General features: G+C 45.2%; 9 protein-coding genes across 9 annotated transcripts; 6 read left to right on the top strand and 3 right to left on the bottom strand.

Moving 5' to 3' along the window:
* Nucleotides 1-287: 287 nt before the first annotated feature.
* TSTA_033140 (uncharacterized protein) lies at nt 288-1,941 on the top strand. Its single transcript, XM_002480456.1, has 6 exons — nt 288-479; nt 534-570; nt 643-1,064; nt 1,126-1,193; nt 1,251-1,333; nt 1,415-1,941. The coding sequence occupies exons 1-6, from the start codon at nt 312-314 to the stop codon at nt 1,732-1,734; spliced, it is 1,098 nt and encodes a 365-aa protein (XP_002480501.1). The 5' UTR covers nt 288-311; the 3' UTR covers nt 1,735-1,941.
* Nucleotides 1,942-2,381: 440 nt separating this feature from the next.
* TSTA_033150 (uncharacterized protein) lies at nt 2,382-3,284 on the top strand (the record flags this gene model as incomplete). Its single annotated transcript, XM_002480457.1, has 2 exons — nt 2,382-3,098; nt 3,120-3,284. Exons 1-2 carry the CDS (start codon nt 2,424-2,426, stop codon nt 3,282-3,284), a joined length of 840 nt encoding a protein of 279 aa, XP_002480502.1. The 5' UTR covers nt 2,382-2,423.
* A 1,012-nt stretch (nt 3,285-4,296) lies between these two features.
* Nucleotides 4,297-5,983, top strand: TSTA_033160 (bicyclomycin resistance protein, putative). The gene is made up of 3 exons (XM_002480458.1): nt 4,297-4,523; nt 4,581-5,368; nt 5,426-5,983. The coding sequence occupies exons 1-3, from the start codon at nt 4,333-4,335 to the stop codon at nt 5,938-5,940; spliced, it is 1,494 nt and encodes a 497-aa protein (XP_002480503.1). The 5' UTR covers nt 4,297-4,332; the 3' UTR covers nt 5,941-5,983.
* A 1,854-nt stretch (nt 5,984-7,837) lies between these two features.
* Nucleotides 7,838-8,293, bottom strand: TSTA_033170 (uncharacterized protein; the record flags this gene model as incomplete). The annotated part of the gene is made up of 2 exons (XM_002480459.1): nt 7,838-7,922; nt 7,944-8,293. 2 exons carry the CDS (start codon nt 8,291-8,293, stop codon nt 7,838-7,840), a joined length of 435 nt encoding a protein of 144 aa, XP_002480504.1.
* A 2,552-nt stretch (nt 8,294-10,845) lies between these two features.
* Nucleotides 10,846-12,004, bottom strand: TSTA_033180 (uncharacterized protein; the record flags this gene model as incomplete). The annotated part of the gene is made up of 5 exons (XM_002480460.1): nt 10,846-11,087; nt 11,114-11,200; nt 11,452-11,510; nt 11,538-11,685; nt 11,743-12,004. 5 exons carry the CDS (start codon nt 12,002-12,004, stop codon nt 10,846-10,848), a joined length of 798 nt encoding a protein of 265 aa, XP_002480505.1.
* A 1,063-nt stretch (nt 12,005-13,067) lies between these two features.
* TSTA_033190 (uncharacterized protein) lies at nt 13,068-13,809 on the top strand (the record flags this gene model as incomplete). The annotated part of the gene is made up of 2 exons (XM_002480461.1): nt 13,068-13,480; nt 13,560-13,809. The coding sequence occupies 2 exons, from the start codon at nt 13,068-13,070 to the stop codon at nt 13,807-13,809; spliced, it is 663 nt and encodes a 220-aa protein (XP_002480506.1).
* A 4,630-nt stretch (nt 13,810-18,439) lies between these two features.
* Nucleotides 18,440-19,602, top strand: TSTA_033200 (uncharacterized protein; the record flags this gene model as incomplete). Its single annotated transcript, XM_002480462.1, has 2 exons — nt 18,440-19,491; nt 19,575-19,602. The coding sequence occupies 2 exons, from the start codon at nt 18,440-18,442 to the stop codon at nt 19,600-19,602; spliced, it is 1,080 nt and encodes a 359-aa protein (XP_002480507.1).
* A 1,708-nt stretch (nt 19,603-21,310) lies between these two features.
* Nucleotides 21,311-23,851, top strand: TSTA_033210 (uncharacterized protein; the record flags this gene model as incomplete). Its single annotated transcript, XM_002480463.1, has 2 exons — nt 21,311-22,975; nt 23,030-23,851. 2 exons carry the CDS (start codon nt 21,311-21,313, stop codon nt 23,666-23,668), a joined length of 2,304 nt encoding a protein of 767 aa, XP_002480508.1. The 3' UTR covers nt 23,669-23,851.
* Nucleotides 23,852-23,948: 97 nt separating this feature from the next.
* TSTA_033220 (splicing factor 3B subunit 10 (SF3b10), putative) lies at nt 23,949-24,523 on the bottom strand (the record flags this gene model as incomplete). Its single annotated transcript, XM_002480464.1, has 2 exons — nt 23,949-24,167; nt 24,281-24,523. The coding sequence occupies 2 exons, from the start codon at nt 24,521-24,523 to the stop codon at nt 23,949-23,951; spliced, it is 462 nt and encodes a 153-aa protein (XP_002480509.1).
* Between the last annotated feature and the right edge of the window lie 275 nt (nt 24,524-24,798).

Raw genomic sequence — 24,798 nt, forward strand, 5'->3', positions numbered from 1 at the left:
CCCAAAACAGATGTTCGGGGCCACTGTTATATAACTTTCAGTTTTGAACATCTGGACTCGGAGGAATCTCAGAATGGCATACATCCATGTATGCAGGCACCTACACCCCAGCTGCTCGATGTCATAGCGTTCTGTGATTCTGCAATAATTCTGGGGCCAAAACGTTACAATGTCATCAGGTTGGGCGATAGGAGGAATGCGCCTCTCGCCCCATCATGGTTGCGATTTAAAAGGATTTAGCATTCGCAATCGGTCACAGAAAGAATTATCCTCTTGCTTTCTTTCATCTTTATACTTGCTGACACTTAAAAATGTTGACAAACGAGCTATCCATTTCTTTTATACCTGCAAGTCAGGTATTGGCTGCTGCTATAGTCCTGCCATGTGTGGGCATCGCGAGCGTTTTCGCGCGAATTTATCTTCGCTTGAGGCATGAAATATCAGTCAAGACAGACGATTGGTTGATTGTGGCGGCATTAGTGAGCCTGGAATTGACTCTCCGCTCTGTAGCATAACGCTAACCAGCGTGAAAGGTGTTTGTGATAGGAATGGGCACTGTTCAGATATACGGTGCGGGTCCAACTCTCTCCTTTGATTGGCACTTTATCTTGCTCCAACTTTCTAATGCAATTTTGAGTCTAGGTTGTGCTAAAAAGGCTTTGGGCTACCCAACCCCCACATACTCTAGCGATTCTGTAATGACAGAGTTGACCGAGCTTTCAGAACCTCAAAGGACGGTGGAACTGGTGGACTGGATCACCTGGGTGTTAATGACCCCAGCGAACGGACTGATCAAACTCAGCTCAATTTTTCTCTACCGACGGATCTTCGCGACTGGTCAGGAGAGGATGTTTAATATTCTGAGCTGGGCATTGATTGGCATTTGCGCCCTCTGGACGGTAGCCTTCTTCTTCGCTACCATCTTTGGCTGCGGGCGACATTTCGACTACCCGTGGGGACCGTTGGTGGAAATTAGCAGCTGCAATACCAATGTCCGCTTGGAAGGATTGATGATCTCTGACTTGATCACTGATCTTCTTGTCTGGATACTCCCAGTGCCAATGGTTGGTCTCGCTTTACCTATTCCAGTGGGAACGTTGCGCAGCTGACCGTGGTACTCGACAGATTTGGAGAACGCAGATGAAGTTTGGCCGTAAGGTCGCAGCGACTGGGGTCCTGCTGTTGGCTACGATGTGAGTGGCTCTTATTCACAAACCATAGGTGACGTGCTTTACTTACGACTGAACTAGATCACTTGCAGCGGCAGTCGTTAGACTGATAGTTCAAGAACAAATTACCAATGGCGGGTATGCGGCACATACTGACGTGGATCGTAAGTTTCTCATGTCGATCAAAGGATTCATTTACCCCTGTTGCCGCCGGTAGCGTCGCACTAACGGAAATGTTCGCGCAGAGACCTTGACGATCCTGTTGTATTGGAGTATGCTGGAGTCAGGACTCGCATTGATCGCGTCTTGTCTGCCAACCATGCGACTCCACACCACCTTGACCACAATGGTGTCTCTCATTTCACTTCGATCATGGTATCCGTCATCTAAGAAAACGGCATCATCGTTACCCTATTGGCATGGACTGTCCCCTGATGAGAGCAATCAGCGCAAGCAGTGGCAGTCCAACTCGCTAGGCTCCTCCCTATATCAAAAGAAGAGTCGATCTTCTCAGTCACTTCCTCTGATTCAACTTGACTTGGTGAGGAGGAGTCAAGAGCGTTAGAGCGATAGGCGGGTAGGGATCGGTGCGCCCACTATTCCTGTATCCAGTATCTATTCCTTTGCACACATCTCATGCGAGTCGATATTGAATGCGTTTCATACTAGCACATATAGGTTTAGTCTGCTGTAGCGACTTCTCAAGTAGACCTGGATACCACACCATCAACCACCTCTTGCTCTTTCCTTCTTCCCTGCGCTTCGTCCCCTCTCCGATTCAGGCTGTGTAGCGGCTAGTCTTAAGTGCTCTGTATATGGCTGGCTGTGGGAGCCACTCCGATGGAAATGCCCAAGCTTTGGCCCCCATGCAGGTCTCATGTCTTTCAAACCCCCGCCCAGGTTCGTGGGCTACATTCACTTATGAGTTTTCGTTCTGACCACTTACATTGGGGGTCATTTACTGAAAACTTGACTTAGTCCCTGTAGGAAAGGAACTCCACAGGCCAATATTCTCTTAGGATGACGAATTCAATGCACATGTTCTGCTTTTCACATGCGGTGAAGCACAGACAGGGGTTACTGCATGGCTTGTCATATATTCAATAAGAGCTACTGCAAGCAGCTACTTTCAATGGGGGCCAAATAGCGGATAAGAAATTTATTTTCCTATATATAGAGCTCAATACAAAATGATATCTTGACCACTTATCTGACTAGTTATTCTTCTCTCCCACTTCGGAAGAATCGCACGAGATGCCTGAATCGGTCCAGTCATCCAATACAACCAACTCGCAAGCCAGTTTCCGTCTCGCAGACGGGCTGGGATATGCTCTTCAGCAGAATCACCGCTCTGCCATCAGACTGAACTTACAACACTTCCTTTGGCGCCAAGTATTTGGTTTCCACATTCATCCTTCCGTCCCCACAAATCTCGGAAGGATAGCCGACGTGGCATGTGGGACTGCATTGTGGCTGATCGACGTTTCCCGGCGATTTCCCCACTCTCAACTCGACGGGCTAGATATTGATTTGACTCAAGCCCCTCACCCAAAATGGTTACCCTCCAATATCCATCTTCAATCTTGGGATATTTTTACAGATGTGCCAGCAGGGTTAAAGGCAAAATATGACCTCGTGCATGTCCGACTTCTCGTACTGGTACTCTCTGGTCTGGATCCTATGCCTGTGTTGCATCATTTTTTTCAACTAGTCAAGCCCGGCGGCTATCTCCAGTGGGATGAGTTAGATACTGTGAATATGTGCATTAAAAAAGTGGACTCATCTATCCGCGCATCTGCGTTGCAAGAAATCAAAGAAGCATCGCATGCAGGCGGGCGCCATGATTGGATCTTGGAATTGCCACGTCTGCTAACCGAGGCAGGGTTTCAGGACGCTAAGATTCATTTTTACGATGACCCGCCTGAATTAGTCCGTGCTTTTAATGACCAGCATCTGTTGACCATGGAGGAGTTCGCGACCTCGTTGGCAAGCAAGGGCCATACGGAGGCTGCGGCTCGATTTACTCATTTGATACAGTCTTCTTATCAGGAGAGTGTGAATGGCGCGGCGTTATGCTTTCCTCGGGTGGTGGTTGTGGCTCGACGGCCTCTTTAGTCTTTAGTACTGATGTCCCGGAACCCTCGCTCATACAAGCTCTGGTTCCACTATTTCTAATCAATATTGAATTAACACCAAGAAGCTCATTTAAACACCAGATAATGAACCGGATATTCAACCTTTTGTTAAGACTTTGCTTTCAAGGAGCCTTTCGTACTTAGAAGCCTATTAACTTCGACTCCTTAGTAGCTATCCGAGAGATACTCGACGGTAGTTACCGAAGTTTCCGACACGTAGATACAGTCCTTCTTCCAGGTCCCTACTGTAAGAACACTAAAGGGCTTCAAACTGAATGTTATTAGACCCTAACTCATGAAAATCCTAAACCTAAGAAAGGAGAGAAAAACGAAGGAGATTCTAAACTACATGGACAAGTTGGTATGATAACTTGTCAGCCCTTCATTCTATGACACCTACTAATGTAACATGGAGCTCTGGAGCCAAGTTTGACCCTTTTTGTTCATTTTAGATTAATTCGCAATAAAGCAACATTTCTCACGTGTTTACTTGAGAATTCGGCCCCCCTGGAATTAAAGCCCCCGGCTTCCAGCTGTCCTGACTATAAGTCTTATCCAATGTCCTAATATTAAACCCCTTTTCTATTGGTGACCTCAGTCAGTCAAGATAGGCAATGTGTGTATAATTTGGCCGCAACGGGTCACATGTCGTTGAGGTCTTGCGTGCAAACGCGTATGAGCGCAGCGTCAGAGAGGGCCCCGTCCGCGCTCCCTTGTGGGAGGTAATTGTCTTTGTATTGTAGTGGCATTATGAATCTATGTACATAGGGAGGTGGGTGGGAAAATCAAGTCTTGACTGCTTTAGAGATGACGAGTAACTTGCGGAGGCGAGCGGCTGAATCTCGTGAGGCAGTTGTAAGAAAGAAAAACCCCGCAGGACGCAGAACGTGTAGGTGAATGACTACTATAATCCCGCAGTAAGTTACCGGTATGATCGTCACGTGAGGCAACCCCAATAAAACAACCTCATTGTCTACGTTTTTCACCAAAGACCGGTGAGAATCCAGAATTTAGACTAAATCGAGATCATGATCAACAACTTGAAAGATTCAGAGATCATAGCTTACGATGCGGACAACAACTTTACACCTCAGCCCCTGGTAAAAGAGAAAGACGAGGAGATTGTACCGCTCCCCGAGCAATGGGATGACCCAACCGCATGGCCACTTTGGCGAAAATGGTCAATTGTGATATGTGTAGCCCTTATGTACATGCTGGCGTGAGTGACGACTCTGTTTTTAAATACTTTAACTCGTTCTAAGACAACCCCAATCAGGAATTTTGGAACCATTATAATTGTTCCCGGTGTACCTCTCATTCTCTCCGAGTTCAACGAATCTGGGAAACTATACCAACCTTTAATAGTCTCCATCTGGGAACTAGGTGAAGGTGTAGGGTCGTTTTTGGTCGGGCCTTTATCAGAGAGATACGGTCGGAAAATCATTTACCATATTGGAAATGCCATCTTCATTCTCTGCTCTGTTGCGTCCGCTCTGAGTGTCAACGTCTCCATGCTGGTGGCCTTCCGTTTTATCAACGGCATGGCAGTCACCGTTCTCACTCTTTCGCCGAGTATCATTGGAGACCTTTTCGTCCGCGAAGAACGAGGTACAGCGATGGCTGTAGCGATCTCAGTGCCATTGATTGGGCCATGTGTAGCCCCAATCGTGGGCGGATACGTGGCGAGCGCCCTCGGATGGCGATGGGCTATTTGGCTGATAGCTATTGCGGTGGGATGTGTATCTATGTTTTCTTTACTTGTCTTTAAGGAGACGTACAAGTCAAAGATCCAGGAGAAACAGTCTCGGAGGAATCCAAACTCTGGACCGGATAGCCCTCCCGCTCAGGAAATCGCTCGCAATGAATCGCCACAAGAGACAAAACTTCAGAGCTTTTTGCGCCCGGTTCGCTTACTCTTCTCTTCGCCAGTTGTCTTAGTGACTTCACTTTTTACGTCTCTCATTTACGGTTTCTCTTATCTCATCTTGACCACTCTTGCGGAGATCATGCAAGAGACCTACGGATTTGGCTCGGGGCCTGTAGGATTAACCTTCCTCGGTCGAGGTAATGCTTTCCCCTTACATTGTTAATACACCTCAGCTAACTGGATATATGGGAAAGCGATTGGTAATCTCATTGGTCTAGCCTTGTACGGCCTTACATCTGATCGCTATCTAGAATATCGACGTCGCAAAGCGGGCAATTCAATTCCTGAGGACCGTCTCCCATTAATGATTCTGGGGACTGCTTTATTGCCCGTTGGCCTGTTTCTCTACGGCTGGTCAGCACATTTCCATGTCCAGTGGAGTGTACCTTTGATTGGAACGGGCATTGTGGGGCTCAGCATGTTGCTGACGAAACTGCCAACAGATAATTATCTTGTGGACGCATTTGCTCCGCAGGGAACATCTGCATCAATCCTGTCTGCAGACGCTACACTGAAAGCCTTGTTTGGGGCAATATTCCCATTGCTTGGTCCGTCTTTGTATCGGAATTTGGGACTTGGATGGGGAAACTCACTCTTGGCGTTTATTGGGTTAGTGTTTCTGCCACTATTTATCATATTGTGGCGGGAGGGTCAGGAGTTAAGAACGGAGGGATGGGGCTATTTGAATGTCATGATGAAACGAAGATGAATAGCTCAAGATCAAACAAATTGCCTATCTCTCCGGGTAATAATATACATATAACCAATGTCACATTCAGTCACCATTTTTCCAATAAACTTCCATTTAAGTAGTCGCAGAGTACGGAAGACAGTGTAATTGGAGCAAACTCGGCAAATTCAGTCTCCACCCCGTACCGACGAGGTCATATACAGTTGATCTCTCTTCTTGATGTCTTCCGTTAGATGACCTTGATCGTGAAGACTTTTTCAGAAAGTGTCTAGATCACTACTCACTGATGACACCGCTTACAACGGATGTCCGCAAGCAGTGTTTGGGTGACATTCCATCATTATCTGGTCTTGTCAAGATGGCCCAGATGCTCGTGGTTCAGAGGCTATTATCCAGGCTGAAGAAGACCGAGTGGAGCACCCTGCAGATGCTCTTGATAAGACACGAGAGCGATTCTTAATCCATGGAATGCGAAGCCCATTTGCCTGGATCACACGACTCCGGACCTACGGGAAAAGGATCCAGAATACCATAACTAGTCTTAGTTATATCTATTAGCCAGAGGGTCAAGAACAGCTTACCTACAAGGGATTAGATATGACCATGGAATCCTTCCGGTATTTTATTCAGACTGAGATTTGGCAGGCATAGAAAAGTCTAGAGACACTATTTCTTCTCCACGGTAAGGAGTCTCGAGAGGATATAGTCCCTACTATTCCTCTCTCTTAATTAAAGGACAATCCGACAGAGAGCCGTTGTGGCTAGAACTTTCTACAAGATGCACAAAATATAGAGGCTCTTCTAAATAGGCAGTGATAGCTCTTAAATTAAGTGCTAAATACCGAGTGGCTTCAGGAGGACTTTCTTAATATCTTAATATCCAGTAACCTGGCTATTAGGTCTAATAGAAGATTCCTATAGTGCAAGCATATCTTCAAGATCGTAATTAGTTTTTAGAACTACTCTTGCTGCTGTGCCATATTACTAGGGGCCAACCCGCACAAGGGATAGAGATATTGAGCCTGCGCCACTGCAATACTGTCCATGGGCGACATCGCAGTATCTCCAGGGCTTGGTCAGCACGGTAACTAGTTATCATAAGGGCTATCACGTCACTGGATCTATCAAGATCACCTATTGGTATCTGCCAAAGCAAGTGAGTAAGATAATGATCTACTATCTCTAGCTAATTCTTTCCTTCTGTGAAAAGCTAGAGATTCTGGCCTATAGAAAGACAGAGGCGCCCTCCCTATTTCTCTGGCCTAAGGCTTATCAAGGGGAAGATAGCAGCTATCTTAGCAAGATTTTGGAATAAGAGGCGCGGCAGTATCTCCAAACTAAATGGAATATCACCTACTATCGACACACAGCGATTGCGATCTCTTGGGCCCATCTCCCCAGCAGTGGTTTTAAGCAGGGTTACAGGGTCAATAAGAAGGTGGTGGATCAGCAAGGAAGCCATATATTGTGGATAGCAGGGACAATCTATGCTCGAGGTTTAAAGGAGGCAGTGTGGCATGTTAAAGAGCGCCGGATGCAATATTGAGCCATCAGCTGGGAATGGCATTTATGTCTTGGCTTCAAGGTCTAGCTTTGGTCGCGGAAACAACCGTTGGTGGAGAGAATGAATCTAGAATCATCCGCCCAGAAGAGACGATGTACATGACTAGGATTGAATCGGCTGTATAAGAACTATGAAGACCAATTGTAGATTGTTAGTTATATTCCTACTGGCCGTCATAGGCTCGTAGTTAAGCAAGATATATCCATCAATTGAGCTGGAAAATTCGTTGCCAGTTGGCAGTTTGTGTTGGCAGTTGACGGTTGAGCAACCTGCTTTCCTACTCTCTTCGCTCTTAATTGCTTTTCGTTGTTACCTTTTTATCATAACCAACTTTGCGGTCAAAGTAATTGACTACCCACGTATTTTTTTCCTTTTCATTTCCTTTTGTATCCTCCATTCTCTCTGCCGCTCTATTTCCTCCTTCCATTCATCCCTACTATACAAAGGTTCATTATACCTCACTTTCAGACCAGAAGACTGAACTTCCTCGTGAAGCCTATCCATCCTATCCCAAGGGTACCCTTCCGCTTCCTCACCCATATTTTGAGGCGTAAACTCAATCCAAATCTCTTGAAGACAGTGAACATATTGTTCAAGATCTTTCAATGTCAACGGTCCTTCACGAGCTATACTCCTCGTAGGACTATCCTTTGATCCAACCAACAAAAGACTAAACCTCAGCAGCGCTGCGACAGTCTCTTGGTATGGTATAGATATTACGTTATTGCAGATTGCACAAAAGTAATTTTCCTGAGCCAAATAGTGGATTCGGTCGCTGAGCTCCTTACTAGAGTTTCGTCGAAACATTGTAAAAAGCTCTTTGATTAAACAAGAATAGCACTACCAGCTCTGGATCATGATCGTGGTACCACTTCTCTATCATCTTACAGCTTCCGCGGTAGTGTAAAATATAACATAATTCTGCAAGTGGACCTATGTTTTTATCGTCCTCAAAGCCCGCTGCTTTTGGCAGTGCCAATTCCATACTTATATTGTTCGTTGGTACCAAAGCTTGCGTTTCCAAGGTTTATATTTTATTAACAGTTGTGACTTCGTTGGTCCTAAGATAACTAGAGGAGCCGGTTCAGCCAGTTCAGTGCTGACTGAATAAACAGATGGCGAGCCACTCGGATAAGGCTCCATCTCTGCAGGACTTGAGATCGATTGCAGCCAAAAGCTTCCAAAAAAGTCGAAGAATATCTCTCTCATAACAGCAATAGCTGTCGGGTATGACTTGGGCAATTGATTATTATTACCAACATTTTTCAAATAAAAGTACTAGCAAATTCTTTGATATTCTTTGACTTCTGGCCTCCTAGCTTGAAATGTGGCTTTTCTCTCCTTAATATCAGTACTCTATTCAGGATGAGCTTCCCTTGAGCGACTGATATCCTGGGATTCTGGGAAGGCTTGAACAAATCTGTTTCTAACATTGCTCACTTTTTTGGATTCCACAGAACTGCTGTTCGTTAATGTCTTAGATATATATTGAAAAACGGGGTATCTTGCGGAACATGGAAATCACTTATCAAATCCCAGTTTATGAGCTGTAAACTCAAAATCTGCTTTTCCTTAGATATCCAACAACAGCTGTACGCCAAGCTCTTCGTCTTGTTTTCCTCGTCGCAGATCAATGAAATATCGAAATGCAGACATCCAGAGCTGCAAGTATGATACCTAGGCTGTGTGTCAGTGTCCTTGTCTTGAAATTATTCTATCAAGGGGAATTTTATTAAAGTAAAATTCAGTATCCTGAACTGTTACAGCTTCGCCTGGTATTTAATTCCACAAGCCAAGTAATGCTTGACGTAATGTTCTCTTGGAATTCTTGCCTGAAAATTCCCACAATGGCTGCGTAATCCACTTGATTAGCGAGGCGTCAGAGAAGAAAAGCTTTAATGATAAGATCCTTCCTTTCATTGCTAGGAAGTAATCCCTGACCCTAATTTGCTCAGACTCGTTGAGTAGTCGAGGAAATAAAGTACCATCATCCATTAATGATTGAATTTGACTCCTGTCATGGATAGAATATGAAGGCATCATACCCTCAATTAAAGTGATGGAGTTCAGATCGACGACAGGTGCTTCAAAAATTGACCATTGTTTATAAATATTTTGCAAATAGTATGCCATCTCCTAATGTACATTAGCCAATGCAAGAAATGTATTTTTAGATCTTACCTCAAGGCTATGTGATCCTATCATATAGTCTAGTTTGCAGAGTGTAAATGAATTCCATAGACCTGGTGTAGAAGTAATACTCCAATCGCATATCGCAATTCCTAGTTCTTGTAAACGCGTCTGACATAGGTATAACTAGTGCCGGTTTTTGCTTTCCAATCTATAACACTTGGGTTATTTTAAGACCACAACGACTGAAGAATTTCAGAATCTGTAGATTGGTATGCAAGCGGATAGCTGTGATGGACGCTCAAGGCCCAGAAACAACTTCATTTCTAAGCGTAGCAGTGCAGTATCGACGAAGAAAACTAAGTGTGAAGAAGAAGAAGAAAGGGGAAAACTGGCGCTGAGCCTTGAGGCTCTCCAAATACACTCTGTCATGGGATGGAGGCCTTATGGGGAAAGCGGTCTAAAATGGCAGAATTGTAAGATCATATCAACCAACTTGTTTGTAACTTAGGCCTTCCCTTCCTCTTCTCCCAAGCTTAGGATTATCATTAGAATAGGCTTATTGAGACGTCACAATAGCTCTCATTTAAATACTGCTTGAGATGCTCTGGAATATCTGAGTGTAAATGTCAGCATGTTTTTAGTTGTCAGCAAGGCGGACCTACCAGTCAAAAAGAGATGAACGACCCACCACTTCTCTCTAAAGCCTAGGGAACACTTAGCAGCTTCCAGGAGGTCCTGCCCCTGGACACATGGCAGTTAAATATCTTACTCTAGGGTGAGAAATGGTAGCGTTCATAAATCGTAAAGCGCGTTCACATCAATGCCATATTGTAAAACCACTCTAACTAGAATTTCTGACGCTATGGTTACCACAATCGTATGCAATGGGTCTTCTCATGAATATTGACCAGCTTTGAAAAGCCAAAGATATCGACGCACATTCTTTTCATTGTATATATCACTAATAATGTGACCTAAATGTACTTTAATGAATCCGTGAAAATATGCAGACAATTCTGATGAGCTAGTATCCATAATAATAATGTATAGAATTTTCTTTGCAAAGCAGAAATAGAGGCTATCATCCTTTTATATTGCCAAACTCAAAAATTAAGTTCCATGTTACTTCATTCTATGTTCAATTTTGACCAATCTCTGCTCTCCTCATGCATAAAGTATCAGCGTTCACAAAACGGAAAAGCAGTCAGATTATGAGGCTTCAAACATCATGCTGCTAGTTTGGGAGGGGCTTTCAGGAGAAAATCGCACTCGCGATTTGTTAATAAAGGTTTGCCTTTTCTAGAATTGACTTGAAATAGTTCTCGATAGGTGGCGCTCTTGGTCATCTCGATGTACTTGCAAGCTTCACGCGACACATCTCTTGGATCATTTACATGCATTCTCCCATCTGTGACGGCTGGTTTACGGAGCAGGATATCGTACGGACCTTTGGCACCTGGACGGAGCCCTAAGCCCTAAGAGGATAGCCCTAACGGGGATATCCTCCTTTGTCTTCAGGATTTCCTAAATAGGCACCGACAAGGCCCCGGACGCACATATAAAAAGAGTCCTTACGAGCGGCTTAGCGAGTCTTTTCTCCCTCTTTCCTCATGCTTAGTTTTTGCTCGATTAGTTACCTCTTAGGATAGAGAATGAACGCCCTCACACATCTTCCAAGATTGTGTGGGGATTTTTCAAATGAATCAAAACCAGCGCAAGTCCTTGTAGATCTCCTTTTTTGTGCTCTAAAGACTTGCCTTAGAGCATGCTTTCTCCAATATTGGCTAGATATGGTCAGCTTCTCATCATCCGTGGTCAATTGGGCACCATACCGATTTTGACCTGTCCTGACTGACTTAGCACCAAGTCTAAAAGTTTTATAGACCCATGGCTGATCTTAAGTCTTTCATGGATATACTAAAGACCCGTGAGGACTTGGCGACAGACTATGGCGATATCAGCTTCGGTGAATTGGACATTTGGACTAGCGTGGACCATGGACAACGGTAGATCACAGCGATCAAAGTCATAAATCAGATAAGTGACATTCTTTGAATGAAACACTTCTTGTAAGTTGATCAGGTTGGCTTAATCGGTTTCATGGAATTGAAGTTTTTAGTGACCCGTAGCCTTGACAATTTTAACAAAAACCGTGCGGAGTCCTTGACAGTTTTCGAAACCAATCCATCCTGCGCCCACTTGATTAAACTTATGAGATAAAATGTATTTCGTAGACGGATCCTCCTCTTTCCATAACAGGTCATCTAGAGGTTGATCTGTCGTTCTTGCAGTATCAAGAGGAGTAATCAATATGTCCTTTGCAGATCGCAAGTCTTTAAGAGTTTTAGGAAGGATGGTCTTGCGGGAAGCCTCCTTTCGAGACATACTAGATAACTGATCTCGTAGATATTAGATGCTGTAAAGGGTTGGTTGGTTATAGAACTACTAGTCAATGCTTTATATGCTCCGATGAATCGGGGTCTTCACAACGATTTGTGCTGTATCCCCTAAAGTTTACTATAGTTCTGCTTGTTTTTCTTATTTGCAGTCTGCCTCGCACATCTCCGCCTTTAATGAATTTATAGCATCAAAAACAAAGAAAATAAGTAAAATCAATGTCCAAGTTGTTGGGTATTGCTTGTAGCATAGTAATAAAACGCATGATGATCTGACATAAATATACATCTAGTGGTCCAAAACAATTCAAGGGAGAACGTTATGAATTGGCCATGATTCAATGATCGTAGCGGGAGAACACTTAAAACAAAACGGGAATCTTACTGACACCAAATGGGAACTTAACGTCACCAAATGAAACGAGAACATCACTGAGACCAAACGGGAAGTTTACTGACACGAACGAGAATACTACTTACACTAAACAGGGACACCACTAACATTGAACAAGAACCTTAATGATACCGAACGGGGATCATCCTAGTGACTCGATGTGTCAGTCTCCATGAACAAACACACAAGGCAAAAACGAGGATATACAGACTGCATGAAGATTTTCATAAAAGCCGATGTATTAGGGTTTGCAGAGTCGGCACAGCAGAACGGAGTCGTTACCTTCATGGGGGAGTAGCTAGACTCCTCCTCCCATGCTTTCTTGCTATCTTGGTCGTTCTTTTCACTCAATTTCTTCACAAGTTTCCACTCTTGGGTTGAGAAGGAACTAGAGACCTCGAACGCAATCACATGGTTGATCAGGATGAAATAAAGAAGCTTCGCTCCGCCACCTCATTAGCCCCATCCTCGCTCACGCTTGCATCTCTTATTATTCTGGTCTCCATAGACAATCATTGCGACGACTATTCCTCGCATTACTGATGAGTGCAAAGCCATCAACCTCGTTGGGCGGCATGCTTCGGTATTCTTTATTGCTCTAGCTTGCTTCCAGCCCTTCTGTTAACTACCTCATTTCATATCTTCATATATATCGAATATGGTGTCCAGGCTCCTCCGGAAACGTCTTGTCGCTGTTGGCATGGCCTACGGCTTCTTCTACGAGGGTGCTTTCTATCCCCTTCTCTATTACGCCTCTATCTACTTTCAGGTTGTTGTGGGTGTCCACAATCTTCCACTGCTCATTAATTGTGGTATAGACTCCGGGCTTTCTGGTATCCCCGTCTCGGTCTATCGTCATTATGTTCCGCTTATGTTGTGGGCAAGTGCTGGTGGCTGCATTGGCTCGGGTCTTATTTACACCCTTAATGCTACCTCCCCGGCTGCTGCATGGGTTTACTATCAGGTTCTTGCCGGGCTTGCCTATGGGTCTGGTCTGCTGTTGGCAATCATTGCTGCTCAGGGCAAAGTCTCAGCCAGAAGAACTTGCTTCAACTACAGCTATGCTGTTATGTAAGTCACCCACACTCTTTGGTTTAAGCTGTTCCTAAAACAAATTGTTAACAACTCACCCAGTCTCCTTCTGCATCAGCTCATCGACTTCCCTGGGAGCTGGTCAATCCGTACTGAGCAACCTCCTCTTATCAAAACTTCCCTCCACGGCCCCTGGTGTCAACCCGCTCAGCGTTCTCGCCACAGGTGCCATGGAAATCCGGCACGTCTTCTCCGCTGATGCTGTTCCAAGCATTGTACAGGGCTATCTATACTGTCTACGGGCTGTCTTCTTGATCGTTACAGCTTACGCTGGCATCGTGGTATTTTTCGCCGTTGCTAATAGATGACAGAGGCTAAGGATGAAGTAAGGTAAGTAGCTATCGGAAGCATTTGTGTCAGCTATCAACTTACTTGGAACAGCTGAATTGCTAATGGGGTTTTCTGGAAGACTGAAAAGCAGACTGTTAGAGTTCACTCAGACTCTACTCCTGGTCAAGATTGCTTATGCAGCCTTTTAGCTTTCGAGGCTTCTATTTCTCCTTGTGTGGAGAAACTTAAATGTATAACATGTAGATTGAAAATCTCTACTCTTGAATAGACTTGGGATAAAATAAATAAAAAAAGAGTTGATATCTATATTTCGTCCTTCATCGCATTTCACGGTTTTGTTTTGTTTTCTTTTTCCCCTTTTGTCTTGTTTCTAACTTGTAGTTCCTAGTCAGTAATGGTATTTATATCTTGTTCTCGAGTCCGTTCTTTATATCATACCTGCTCTTTGCCTCTTTTTCCACTATCGACACTGGAGGTTTAGGCCACGCCGTCTTTCCAGTCTACAGGAGGATATAAGGGGTGAGCAAATAACCATAGGGTTAGGGTTATAAACCATACACGGAATCCCCTCCGTTTCCCTTCCCTTTTCCAGTTCCACCCTGGTTGAAGGGATAAGGAAGCTATTGTTCCTACCTTGTCTGATCTTTGGAGCATAGTACACAGCAAAGTCGAGATGATTGGCATTCCCCCTGACTCCGTCACGAGTGGCCTCGAGAGCATTCTCCAGCTTACCCTTTTTGAGGTCTTACTCAAAGATGACCGATGCTATGAACCTTGATTCGGGACATTGCGTCTCCTCTTCTAGCTCTCTGCCAGTAATACATATCGCAGATTGATCATCCTATAAGACCACCAAAGCATGAGGGTAACGTGGTAGAACGCAAACCGGGACCACTGAACAAACCCATCAAAACTAGATAACCGGGATCACTGACTTAGGGTTATGAACCAGTCATAGCCATGAATGTAGACATACACAATCTGATTTGCTCGCATCGAGAGAATCTAGTGATCAAAGACAAGTTGCCCATAAGTCTCTTCTGGGATCGTATTGGATGAGAAAAGCTGCGGGATGCTCAGCGGGAATAGCCGCGATTTTACTCCATTCCTTGGTTCTATCCTACGACTATGTATGTAGGTTGAATATGAAACAGCCGACAATGAGTCATTTTTGCGATAATAAGTCAGTCAATATGTAAGCAGCATTTATCGAGAAAGAACAGATAGCCCCGCGAATCGGAGCGGCTTATCGATAAGAGTCATAGCGAAGAAAAATGTTTCGAAACATGGATCTGCAAGCCTCTTTTCTTCTAGACACCTGATTTCGTGACACTCACGCGTCGCTGGCAAATCGCATTCGTATACTTGAACGCGTTGCGCGTTGAGTGTTACATGTTCCATACTGGAGAAATCAATCCAAAACTTGTACCTCTGTATGTGTGAGTCACTTTAAAGTTATCACTTGTCTTGACTGATATCGTCAAATCCACAGACCGTTATTGGACATGACGCTATTCCGTCCCTAGCCGATTTTGATTTTTTCTTTTTTGATCTCGCAGACCGCTTGTCTTTTCAACGGATGTATCTCCCACATCCTGCTTTTCTTATGGAGATATAGAACACATAATATGTCAGTGCTCGATGAGTCATGTGGCTTGTCTGATAGGTATACGGCCATGTTTCAACTTTGGAGAAGACGTTGTGGCCACTGGCCATAAGTTCTATACGTATTCTTCTTATCGGGACCCAGTAGCGGGGTAGTTAGCAGCCAACAACCATCACGCTGAGAAAAATACTCCGTATAGTACGAGGCATCATGTAATTACATTGGTATTTTGATTGTCTCGGTCACGAAAATTCTGTTGTGTACTTACCTTACGTTTCGAGACTAAATGTTATTCATGATGGGACGTTGATCTTGTTAGGGCAAGTTAGGGCTAACGGCAATCAGATTGTTTCAAGGCACCGCCACGATGAGGCGCAGTACCCACCGCCACATATGCTTGACAACTGGCAGGCGTTGAATATCTTGCAAGTTTAGTTTCTATGCTACGTGGCATGCTAATCTCGCTGTGGTGTCAAGGATGATGTTCTGCTTGATGAGAGTCAGACGGCGATTCTGATGAAATGATATGCGTAGATTTCGTAGTTCACGATATCGATCCCCAGGAACAACAATTTTCCACAAGCCCGGCATTTCAACCAGAATTCTCCGTGCCGACTCTCTCCCAAAACTTGACAGGTCTCCTCCCTTTCCGGCAACTCAGTGCCGCCAAATCGGCCAAAGCACCCAACATGCAAGCATACAAAAAGGGTAAAAAAGCCTCCGAAGATTGTGAGGAGACCGCCAAAAAGGCATTATATAAAAAAGCACGGACGAAGTGTTGCTCCGTCCAATAGCCCGACGAAACAAGGAATCGTAGCGCTGGTGGCGTCGGTTAGGCCGATTCTATCGCCGGACGACGGCCCAATTGTAGATCGTAGCGGGGATCTCAGCTCGAGTGTGCCCAGGCCAATCGCATGAAATGAACGTTTTGCCCCACGGTTGGTCTTTTTCTTTACGGATGGTGAGTGTGTAGGAAGAAAGGGCTTTGACACGGGGGTTCTATTCTCCTGATTACTTGATAGTTGTCGGTGGCTGTTTTGTCTATGGACAATAAATACACTGTACAAGGTTTGGCCTGGTTGATACGCATTGAACAGAGAGAGACTCGGATACTGCCATGGATTGCTTCCTGAATGTCAGATATACGCGCCCTCAGACTCGGAATGTGAGACTCCAAGGATGTCAAAATCTCAGCCCATAAATGAGTGCAAAAAGTCATCCATGGTCTTGATCAGGGGAGGGAACCCGGCGGCAACGATCCGTGTCTACAAAATTACCGTTTATAGTCTTCTATGTATTACGTATATATATAATACAGGATAAAATACAGGACTTGCGGACCGCTTCGGGAACATAAGCAACGTGATCAGTAGTAAATTGTCCTTTGATTCAGGAGACATGAATATGTCGATGGCAAGCTAGGATATCACCGATATTCGGCTATTGGCAGGATATGAGTAGATCAAGTACTAGATAAATCACGGGTTCTGCTACGTCCCACGACTATATTATTACTTACAGACGGTACCCGGCCTTGTGACTCGGCCTCGTGGGACACATGCATGTATGGTTTCTAGAAGTAGACGAGTTTGTGATTTGCATATCATTTCTACCGAGTCTTTGCTTGCAGGGCTAGTGATTTCCTATTCGGTATTGGTGGTAATGCGTTACACTGAGAGAAAATTCTGATTCTTCCGAGATTAAGTTGCGGCAGTGCTGATGTATGTAGATTCTGCCGTCACTGCAATACCAATGTAAGTTACATACTCTCTAAGAAATACGTAGACGATTTATTCGAGGTGTGCTTCACACAACCCTAATCCGGAAGGACGTCTACAAACTCGATCATGATTTTATGCATCATTATTATCCGGGATAGCATTTTATACACCCTGTCTGGAGATCAATTAAATCTATTTCTAGATCCGGAAGATTTCGAAATTCTTCAGGACCGAGGTGTGCATCACCAACCCCCATATTCATTCAGGACATTGTTTCAAGCTCGGGGCTTCAACGAGTGTCGTTGCTTGTATACGCGCCCCCATGAGCACGGGAGTAATTTGAGACTGCAGCTTGACGTCGATTTCTTCAGCAGCCGCCTGTATGCCAAGTTGATACATTGTGTTAATAGATTCTGTCTCAGGATTCTGATGTATGGAGCGCTGTTCAAGATGTAGAAATTGTAGAAGAATAGAAATCCAAACATTGTTGGAGTAATACCATATGGTAATTTCATGTATGTACTGACATACATGAAATTACGGATACGGAGATATCAAAATCGACCAGCTAGCCCTAGGCCAGCTAGAGCAGATGAGTAAGTTATTTTTACTTTACGCTAACTCTGTCATACAAAACATCCAGATGCAACTTCAGGCGATCTCCCCACCGCGCAGCTCGCTTTGTACATTTAGTCCATGCCACATAGTGACATAGTCATACGTTGTACATTGTTACACTCTAGTCTATCAATGCTTTTGCCTCCACTTAGTATTAAGCGAAAAAAAAAAAAACTCTTACATACTGTTTAGTACATACGGTTAATACGCAACCTAACCATAATCCGATTCCTCTTACCTGTTCGGGTCATTCGTCCTACTCTGAACCCAAATCCTCTTTCCTTTTCATTTCTTCCTCTTCACCTTATACTTATTAACTTTCCTTTCTCACCAACTACTTTTCTTTTCATTTCCAACTTACTCAAATGTGTTTTTGACGTCCTCTCTTTTCTTTTTTTTTCATTTTAACTATATGACTTTTTACTTTCTTAATAACTAACCGCGCTTTCGCCCACACCACGAAACCAAACAAAGTTCCCTATTTCGGCTAACACTACGAACACACCACGATCCGACTAACACAATACTGCTATATACAAACCCAAGGAACTATCTCCGTGTGTCAATCTATCATCTCAATCACCTGGAGTGGGCGGATGTCGCGTTTATAATTTCGTCGCAACAAATATACTACAAGAGGTTGTATCAACGTCGTCGCATCAGACGTCTTTTTGAGGTTTATTTTTTTCCCTCTCAATAATAATGCCTACAGCTCTGCTTCCCGCCTCTGCGGCAGCATTTGCCCCCCGTGGTAATCCGAATGTTGTGTTGGGTCGCAAGGTTGAACAATGGCTCACCCTCACCCTGAAAAGGGTCAACCGCGTCAAGAGACCACTCAACAATCCAACGCAACACACACGATGCCTGACAGAAACTCTCTCCTCGCCAAATGCTATCTGGACTCTCTGCTCGCTCATGTTCCCCAAGGCCCCGGACTCGGAACTTCGCAAGGATGAGAACCCGTTGGTCGAGGCCATATTCAATTATCAAATGATCCATATCGAGGCTTATGTGGTACATGTTGACATGGTGTCGCAGAACGAGGTTGCTTTCAAGCTGACTCCGGAAACTATTGAATCTCTGGTCGACTTCCATAAGGACATCTTCTCCGTCGACACAGCTGCGAGTACCTGGGACTGGCCCGACAAGGAAACTCAACTCAAGAAACTGCAGGAAGAGTTCGTGCAGTCCGCCAACAAGTTCATCTACCGCACCAAGGTCCAGGCTCTGGAAGGAATGGAAGAGGATGGCGCCGGCGAGCTGCTGGGCGGCCGAAGCGAAGATGCGAAGACTGCCATCCTCAATCTTTTCGTCCCTTTACTTCCCCCTCCTCCTCCTCGGGTCGTTGATGTGGTGAGACCACCTCTTCTACCCAGTTCTACTATTGCGGAGGATTGGTGGTCAAGTCCCGTCGAGCAACCCGTCATGCCGGTAGAAGCTTGGAAAGTGATACCCTCCAGTCCTAGTCCCGTGTCCTCTTGCGACGCCGCTCCGAACATGTGGACCACTATGTCCATGTCAATGGCCGAAGCTCAGTTACCGTCTCCGGCACCGTCATTCAGCCAGCCGTACACCACAGCTCCGTACGACGCAGCTCAATACTATAGTGCTCCCGTCACCATGGCTGCTCTTGCCGCGCTACCACTTCCTAGCATGTTGATTCAACCATGCAGCACGGCAGCATCAATGGGTGGATTCGGCGGTTACAACGAACGTTACCAAGAATTCCCGGCCTTGTCCTACGGCACAACCATGTAAGCTTCGACGACAGAGTTCGAGTCGAGCCTCCAAACCAACCACGAGAAGAACAATGTTTTATGCAGGCATCAGCATTCAGAAGGCATAATGAAGGCGTTAGCGTTTGATACGATACCAACCACCAGCGGTGATACTCCCTCTTGTTTTATATATTTCGTTGCATCACGTCATGTCGCTTTTTGCATGTTTTCGATTCTGTGAGATTTTCAGCAAGCGTTTGTTTTTGTTTTTTGTCTTTCCTTTCTCATTGCATAAGCACCGGCGGGGCTATCTGAGATATACCACTTGTTTTTTTACATTACCGTCCCGGCCATTTCCTCTGGAGGAGATGTGGATAAGGGATTGGATTATTCATGTTCATGAAAGACCTTGTTAGCCTCGCGGCTGGATACGACTGCATGTTTATGTCTTTTGTTTCTGCTGTCTGCACTACATGTTTCTGCACGGCACGACGATGATGGGTTGGGCCAGCAGATAGGACATGTCTTGTTGTGGACTGGTATACAAATGGCTTGGACCATTTCAGGTACCAGTCTCTCGCAGGCTTGTGCCATCTGTTGTCATCCACCCATCTTCGTCCGAGACCAGCTATTCTCATTCCAACATACTGTGTATGCGGGACTGGCAGAATCCTTTTTATCAAAAGGGTACGATGAGAATGGGCAGATTCAGCGACAGCGCGGTTCCTTTTCTCAGGGTTGATTCATCTGGTTAATGACAACCCGGCCGCAATTTGTCTTTGCCAAAGGGAAGGGTTTGGGGTTGAGATTGGCCAAGAGGGACCTTCGGGGTTGTACAGTCCGCGACTGGAATACCTTCATGGGTCCTTAGGTACTGCTACAGTATGTAGTGTACCACCGACCATCTCTACCCTTCTTCCCCCCAGGTAAGACAACATACCATTTGTGCGTGCGTGATAGGGACATCCTCCTATCACTGTCTCTGGTCTGGTTACCAGAGACTGCGCTCGAGTTCAAGAAACCGAGTCTTAAAAAAATTGGATGCTGGATACATATAAACATATATAACTGAGCTTATTTCCTTTGAATTTGGATCACACTCATCTCCTTTTTTCTTTTTTCGTCTTCGATTAATAAACGTTTTGCTACAGAGACGGGCTCTTTCTTCTGTATGCCTTTTTTTTTTGAACTTGATTAAATAATTAAGTATATCTACTTCATTCGGAACGGAGCTTGTAATTTGAATTAGTAGGATATATCTCTTTTCCTTGAGGAGGTAGAACTTTTCTAATCAAGTCGGATATACGCACACCGTACTGCCGAGGCCGAAGTTTCATGGTACACTCGGAAACAGCGGATAGCGAGGAGAAAAAACCTGGAGTCGCCGTTGAGGGGGTTGGGTACCTAGGTACACACTGATAGATAGAACTTTTTTGCCGCCGATATCCCGAGGAATCGTTCTGTTCTACCCATCGTACGATGAGTATTTTTGTATTTGTAAGGAGTTATATAAACATTCTGAAGGACGAAGTGGGCGATTAAGCTAGCGTCTGATTGTTGACCGATGACGTCGTGGCTAAGAACAAGTATACCTACGGTAGCTGACTACGTACATACATCTCTCATTCATCACGACCTGACTTATAATTGACATTTCATTGCTATTCTTCTAATTGTTATTACTGTCTATAGTTTTGATATGTCTGATACTTGTCTTGTTTAATCCTTTTATCGAGTCGCCGATCAGGTTGTGCAGAGGCGGTAGATAAGATTGTGAGTATCCTGCTTCTTCTGTTTTACAACTAATTGCGACAGAACTAATAATATCTTTGACAGACTCGCAAAAAAGACAAAAATGACAGAACTCCACGAAGCCCTCTCATACCTAAAACCAGTATCCTGGGACGAAATCCCCCCTTCCTCCTCAGCAAGCGACCTACACAAATACATCCGCGAAATCCTCACCAAAGCGCGCCTCGTCGCCGAAACAGTCCCCGAACAAAACCCCTCCAGCGCATCATTAAGCGACATCGGAACGAGCGCAGCGTCAATCCTAAAACAGACACCCGCAGGATCCTTTTCACAGAAACAACTCGATACCCTACGGAAAGAATGGGGGAAACCCATCAAGATGAATAATGCAAAGGAGAATCCCTTGAATATTCCGATTTATAAATTAGCGGGTAAGGATGGGAAAGGTGCTTGGTTTGCGCGGAGGAGTGTTCATAAGGGATTGCCGTTTAGTAGATGGAAGTCGAAGATGCAGGTTGAAATGGGTGAGACGCTGAAGGCGCGTCAGGAGGAGATTAAACAAGGTCGGACACCGGCGACGAGTATACGGGGTATTGGTGGGGATAGACTGTTAGCGGACGTCGATATTCGAGATCCCAATACGGATAAGATGGTTGGTAAAGTGGAGGTTTATGAATTGTCCGCTCAGTTTCCGGGACCGACTACGCCGCGTGATTTTGTTACTTTGATGATTACTTCGGATGTGATGCTGGGTGATGGGTCGGAGGGGGGGGTTGATTTGGCGCCTACGTATATGATTGTCTCCAAACCCTGTCGGCATCCTGATGCACCGGAGCGTGAGGGTTATATACGCGGTCAATACGAATCGGTTGAGTTGATTAGGGAACTGCCAATAGAGAAATCCACGGCAAAAGGGGGTCATGCACACCGTCCAACAAGTGCCCGGAGCGTTACTACCTACGGAGATGAGCTTTTACAGCCGAGCAAAACATTAGATGACGGGACAAAATCGACCAGCAGAGGAAGACCTAGAGGGAAGACTGAACCTCCTGTACCTTTTGACCTGGATGGACAGACCGAAAACAAAAATGATGATTCTCCCAATCCCGTGGAATGGATCATGATCACGCGAAGTGACCCCGGTGGCAGTGTACCTAGATGGATGGTTGAGCGTGGAACACCAAAGAGTATTACCGGCGACGCAGTTAAATTCTTAAACTGGGCCTCAAAACCAGACGAGCTTGGAGAAGGGGATGATACTGCTGATATTAGCCAAGTAACCGAGAGTGTGGAAAAGGAACGACGAGATAGAGCTGATGATGGGCGAGTGTCAAGCAAAGACGGGACGATGGTTGCAGACCAGGAACCCGATGCTGTGGGAACTGGAGACAAGGGTGCAAAACAATTGGATCAGTCATTATCACAAACCGAGATCTATGATAGTACCGATGAAGCGCAACAGGCAGACGGTAGTTTACTGTCTAGTGTTGCCAAACTAGTGCAAAATGGATTGCAAGGGTATGCGCCGAGGGCAGTGCTCAGTTACATACCTGGTAGTATGACCCCGTCCGCTGCTAGCGAGGAACGGGAGAACCGAACTGTTACTATGAAAGACGCCAAATCCGGACGAAGTGAAGGCGAAATAAGCGATGAACCTGGGGAAGAAAACATCGACAGCGAAGAAGCTGACGACGATACCTCCTCAATGGCCAGCGACGACAGTTTTGCCAGCGCTGGCTCGCACATCTCTCCAACTCTAAGCAGGGATGTAAGACCGCCGATATACGATAATCAAAACTCAGCTGCATACATTTCACCTCAGCTAGCGAGTGGAGTAAACTCTGAAGCTGCCCTGGCGACAACACCACAGACAGACCCTGCCAAATCCAAACCAACCCAAAAGGAAAAAGAACTAGCAAAACTAAACTCTCGCAAGCGAGAGATTGAGGCCAAGCTAGCCACTATCCAGTCCGAGATTCGAGAACTTGTCGGACACGTGGGTAGTAGATCTACCACAAAAAGCGACGTCGACAGTAACCGCGGAAGCATGATCAGCGTCGAATCCTCCAAAACCGATCCTGCCACCAAACACAAGGACGAAGATGAAAGCGGTAGCAGTAGTACTACGCGCGAAACACAGAAACGAATCGACCATCTCTCACGCTCCGAATCGAAATTGGTCTCGAGACTCAGTAAGATTGAGGCTCAACAGCTCAAGATCATTCGGAAACTGGAAGCGGATCAACGCAAGGCTGCGGGTCGTGAGGAGAAGACGCGAACTAAATCGGAGGTTGATAGTCTTCGAAAGGAGATTACTAGTCTTAGGCAGGAAGTGCGTGAACTACGTGATGAGAGGGCCAAGTGGTTGGATATTGTGGGGAGGTTGCAAAAAGAGAATACAACTTTGGTTGCAAGGATGCAGAAGAGTGGACAGAGTGCATCGGGTTATGGGACGGATTGATGATACCTAGATGGTTTTGATAACTTGTATATTTGAGGCTGGCGCAAGGGTATTGAGACTTGGGCGTCGAATTGGAGTTTGTACATGGTCTTTACGATTATACATTTTACGGTTTATTTGAGCATGCAAGACGCATGCTGTGTACTGTATGTGATGACAATAATGACTTCCGATATGACGCTGATTGACTTCTAACCTCTTCAAATAAATCAATGAGTTCCAAGATATTAAAGGTAGTATAGCCACGTTCCACTCTTGTGACACTTTCTTTCTCGTATCACTATCTCTCGCTCAGCCAACCCCAGAGTCGTCGACACGACTTGGCTGACTCGGTCATCAATCCGCTAGAGCGAAGCCAGTGCGAAAATAACTGGTTAGAGCATTCGGCTTGACATCGTAGATGCTTGCACGCCAGTCCGCGCGACGAGTTTCGTTCAGCATCTTCGATCGTGACCGCTCTCATCCCTTCCATATCCAACGACGTCGGATAGGAAGTGTCCTAATATTGACCCGAAAGTTATGTCGTAGGACCTAATCCTGCACCTATCCACCACAAAACAACATTAGCATACCATACGCATCCCAACCCACGACAAGAAGAAGAGATCATACCTCCGGCGGATTCCCAGCCCCCCTAATCATCTTCTCAATCATCATCGAGCGCACTTTTTCCTTAGGCTCGCCAATCCCAATAGCCATATACTCAAGCAAAGGTGGATGACCAATGTACGAAGCGTAGCTGTCGCGCACGATGTTGGAGGTCCATTCGTATTTGGTTGTGTCGGCGTGACCGGTACCCACGTATCGGGTTTGGAGTGCTTCGAGGTTTTGGAGGGTGCGGAGTTTGTCGGCCATTTTGGTTGTTTTGTAGTATAGAGGCTTTGTTTATTGATGTGCAATGGTGAGAGAGTAGCGAGAGTGTTGAAGTTGAAGTGAAGAAGTCTGGAACTTTGACGTTTCTAGTGGGTCATTGACGCTAGACCCGATATGGTCTAGTTCGTGATATTCCTAATCCAGTAGCTCACTCCTACTTTGTCTGTCAGCTGAGAGTTGATATTCTAGATCTAGGTTCAAAACAAAATTTCAATAGAATCGAAACGGTTTTAGGCATCCTGTTATGTCAACTATGT

This window comes from Talaromyces stipitatus, genomic scaffold (genome assembly GCF_000003125.1).
Source record: "Talaromyces stipitatus ATCC 10500 scf_1105507295541 genomic scaffold, whole genome shotgun sequence".
Lineage (NCBI taxonomy): Eukaryota > Fungi > Ascomycota > Eurotiomycetes > Eurotiales > Trichocomaceae > Talaromyces > Talaromyces stipitatus.

Excerpts from the sequence above, each read along its gene's own strand:
- TSTA_033140 (XM_002480456.1), top strand. The coding sequence starts at position 312 with ATGTTGACAAACGAGCTATCCATTTCTTTTATACCTGCAAGTCAGGTA. Across the intron at positions 480-533 it reads GGTTGATTGTGGCGGCATTA|GTGTTTGTGATAGGAATGGG; the intron begins GTGAGCCTGGAA and ends CCAGCGTGAAAG. Across the intron at positions 1,334-1,414 it reads GGCACATACTGACGTGGATC|AGACCTTGACGATCCTGTTG; the intron begins GTAAGTTTCTCA and ends ATGTTCGCGCAG.
- TSTA_033160 (XM_002480458.1), top strand. The coding sequence starts at position 4,333 with ATGATCAACAACTTGAAAGATTCAGAGATCATAGCTTACGATGCGGAC. Across the intron at positions 4,524-4,580 it reads GCCCTTATGTACATGCTGGC|GAATTTTGGAACCATTATAA; the intron begins GTGAGTGACGAC and ends AACCCCAATCAG. Across the intron at positions 5,369-5,425 it reads ATTAACCTTCCTCGGTCGAG|CGATTGGTAATCTCATTGGT; the intron begins GTAATGCTTTCC and ends TATATGGGAAAG.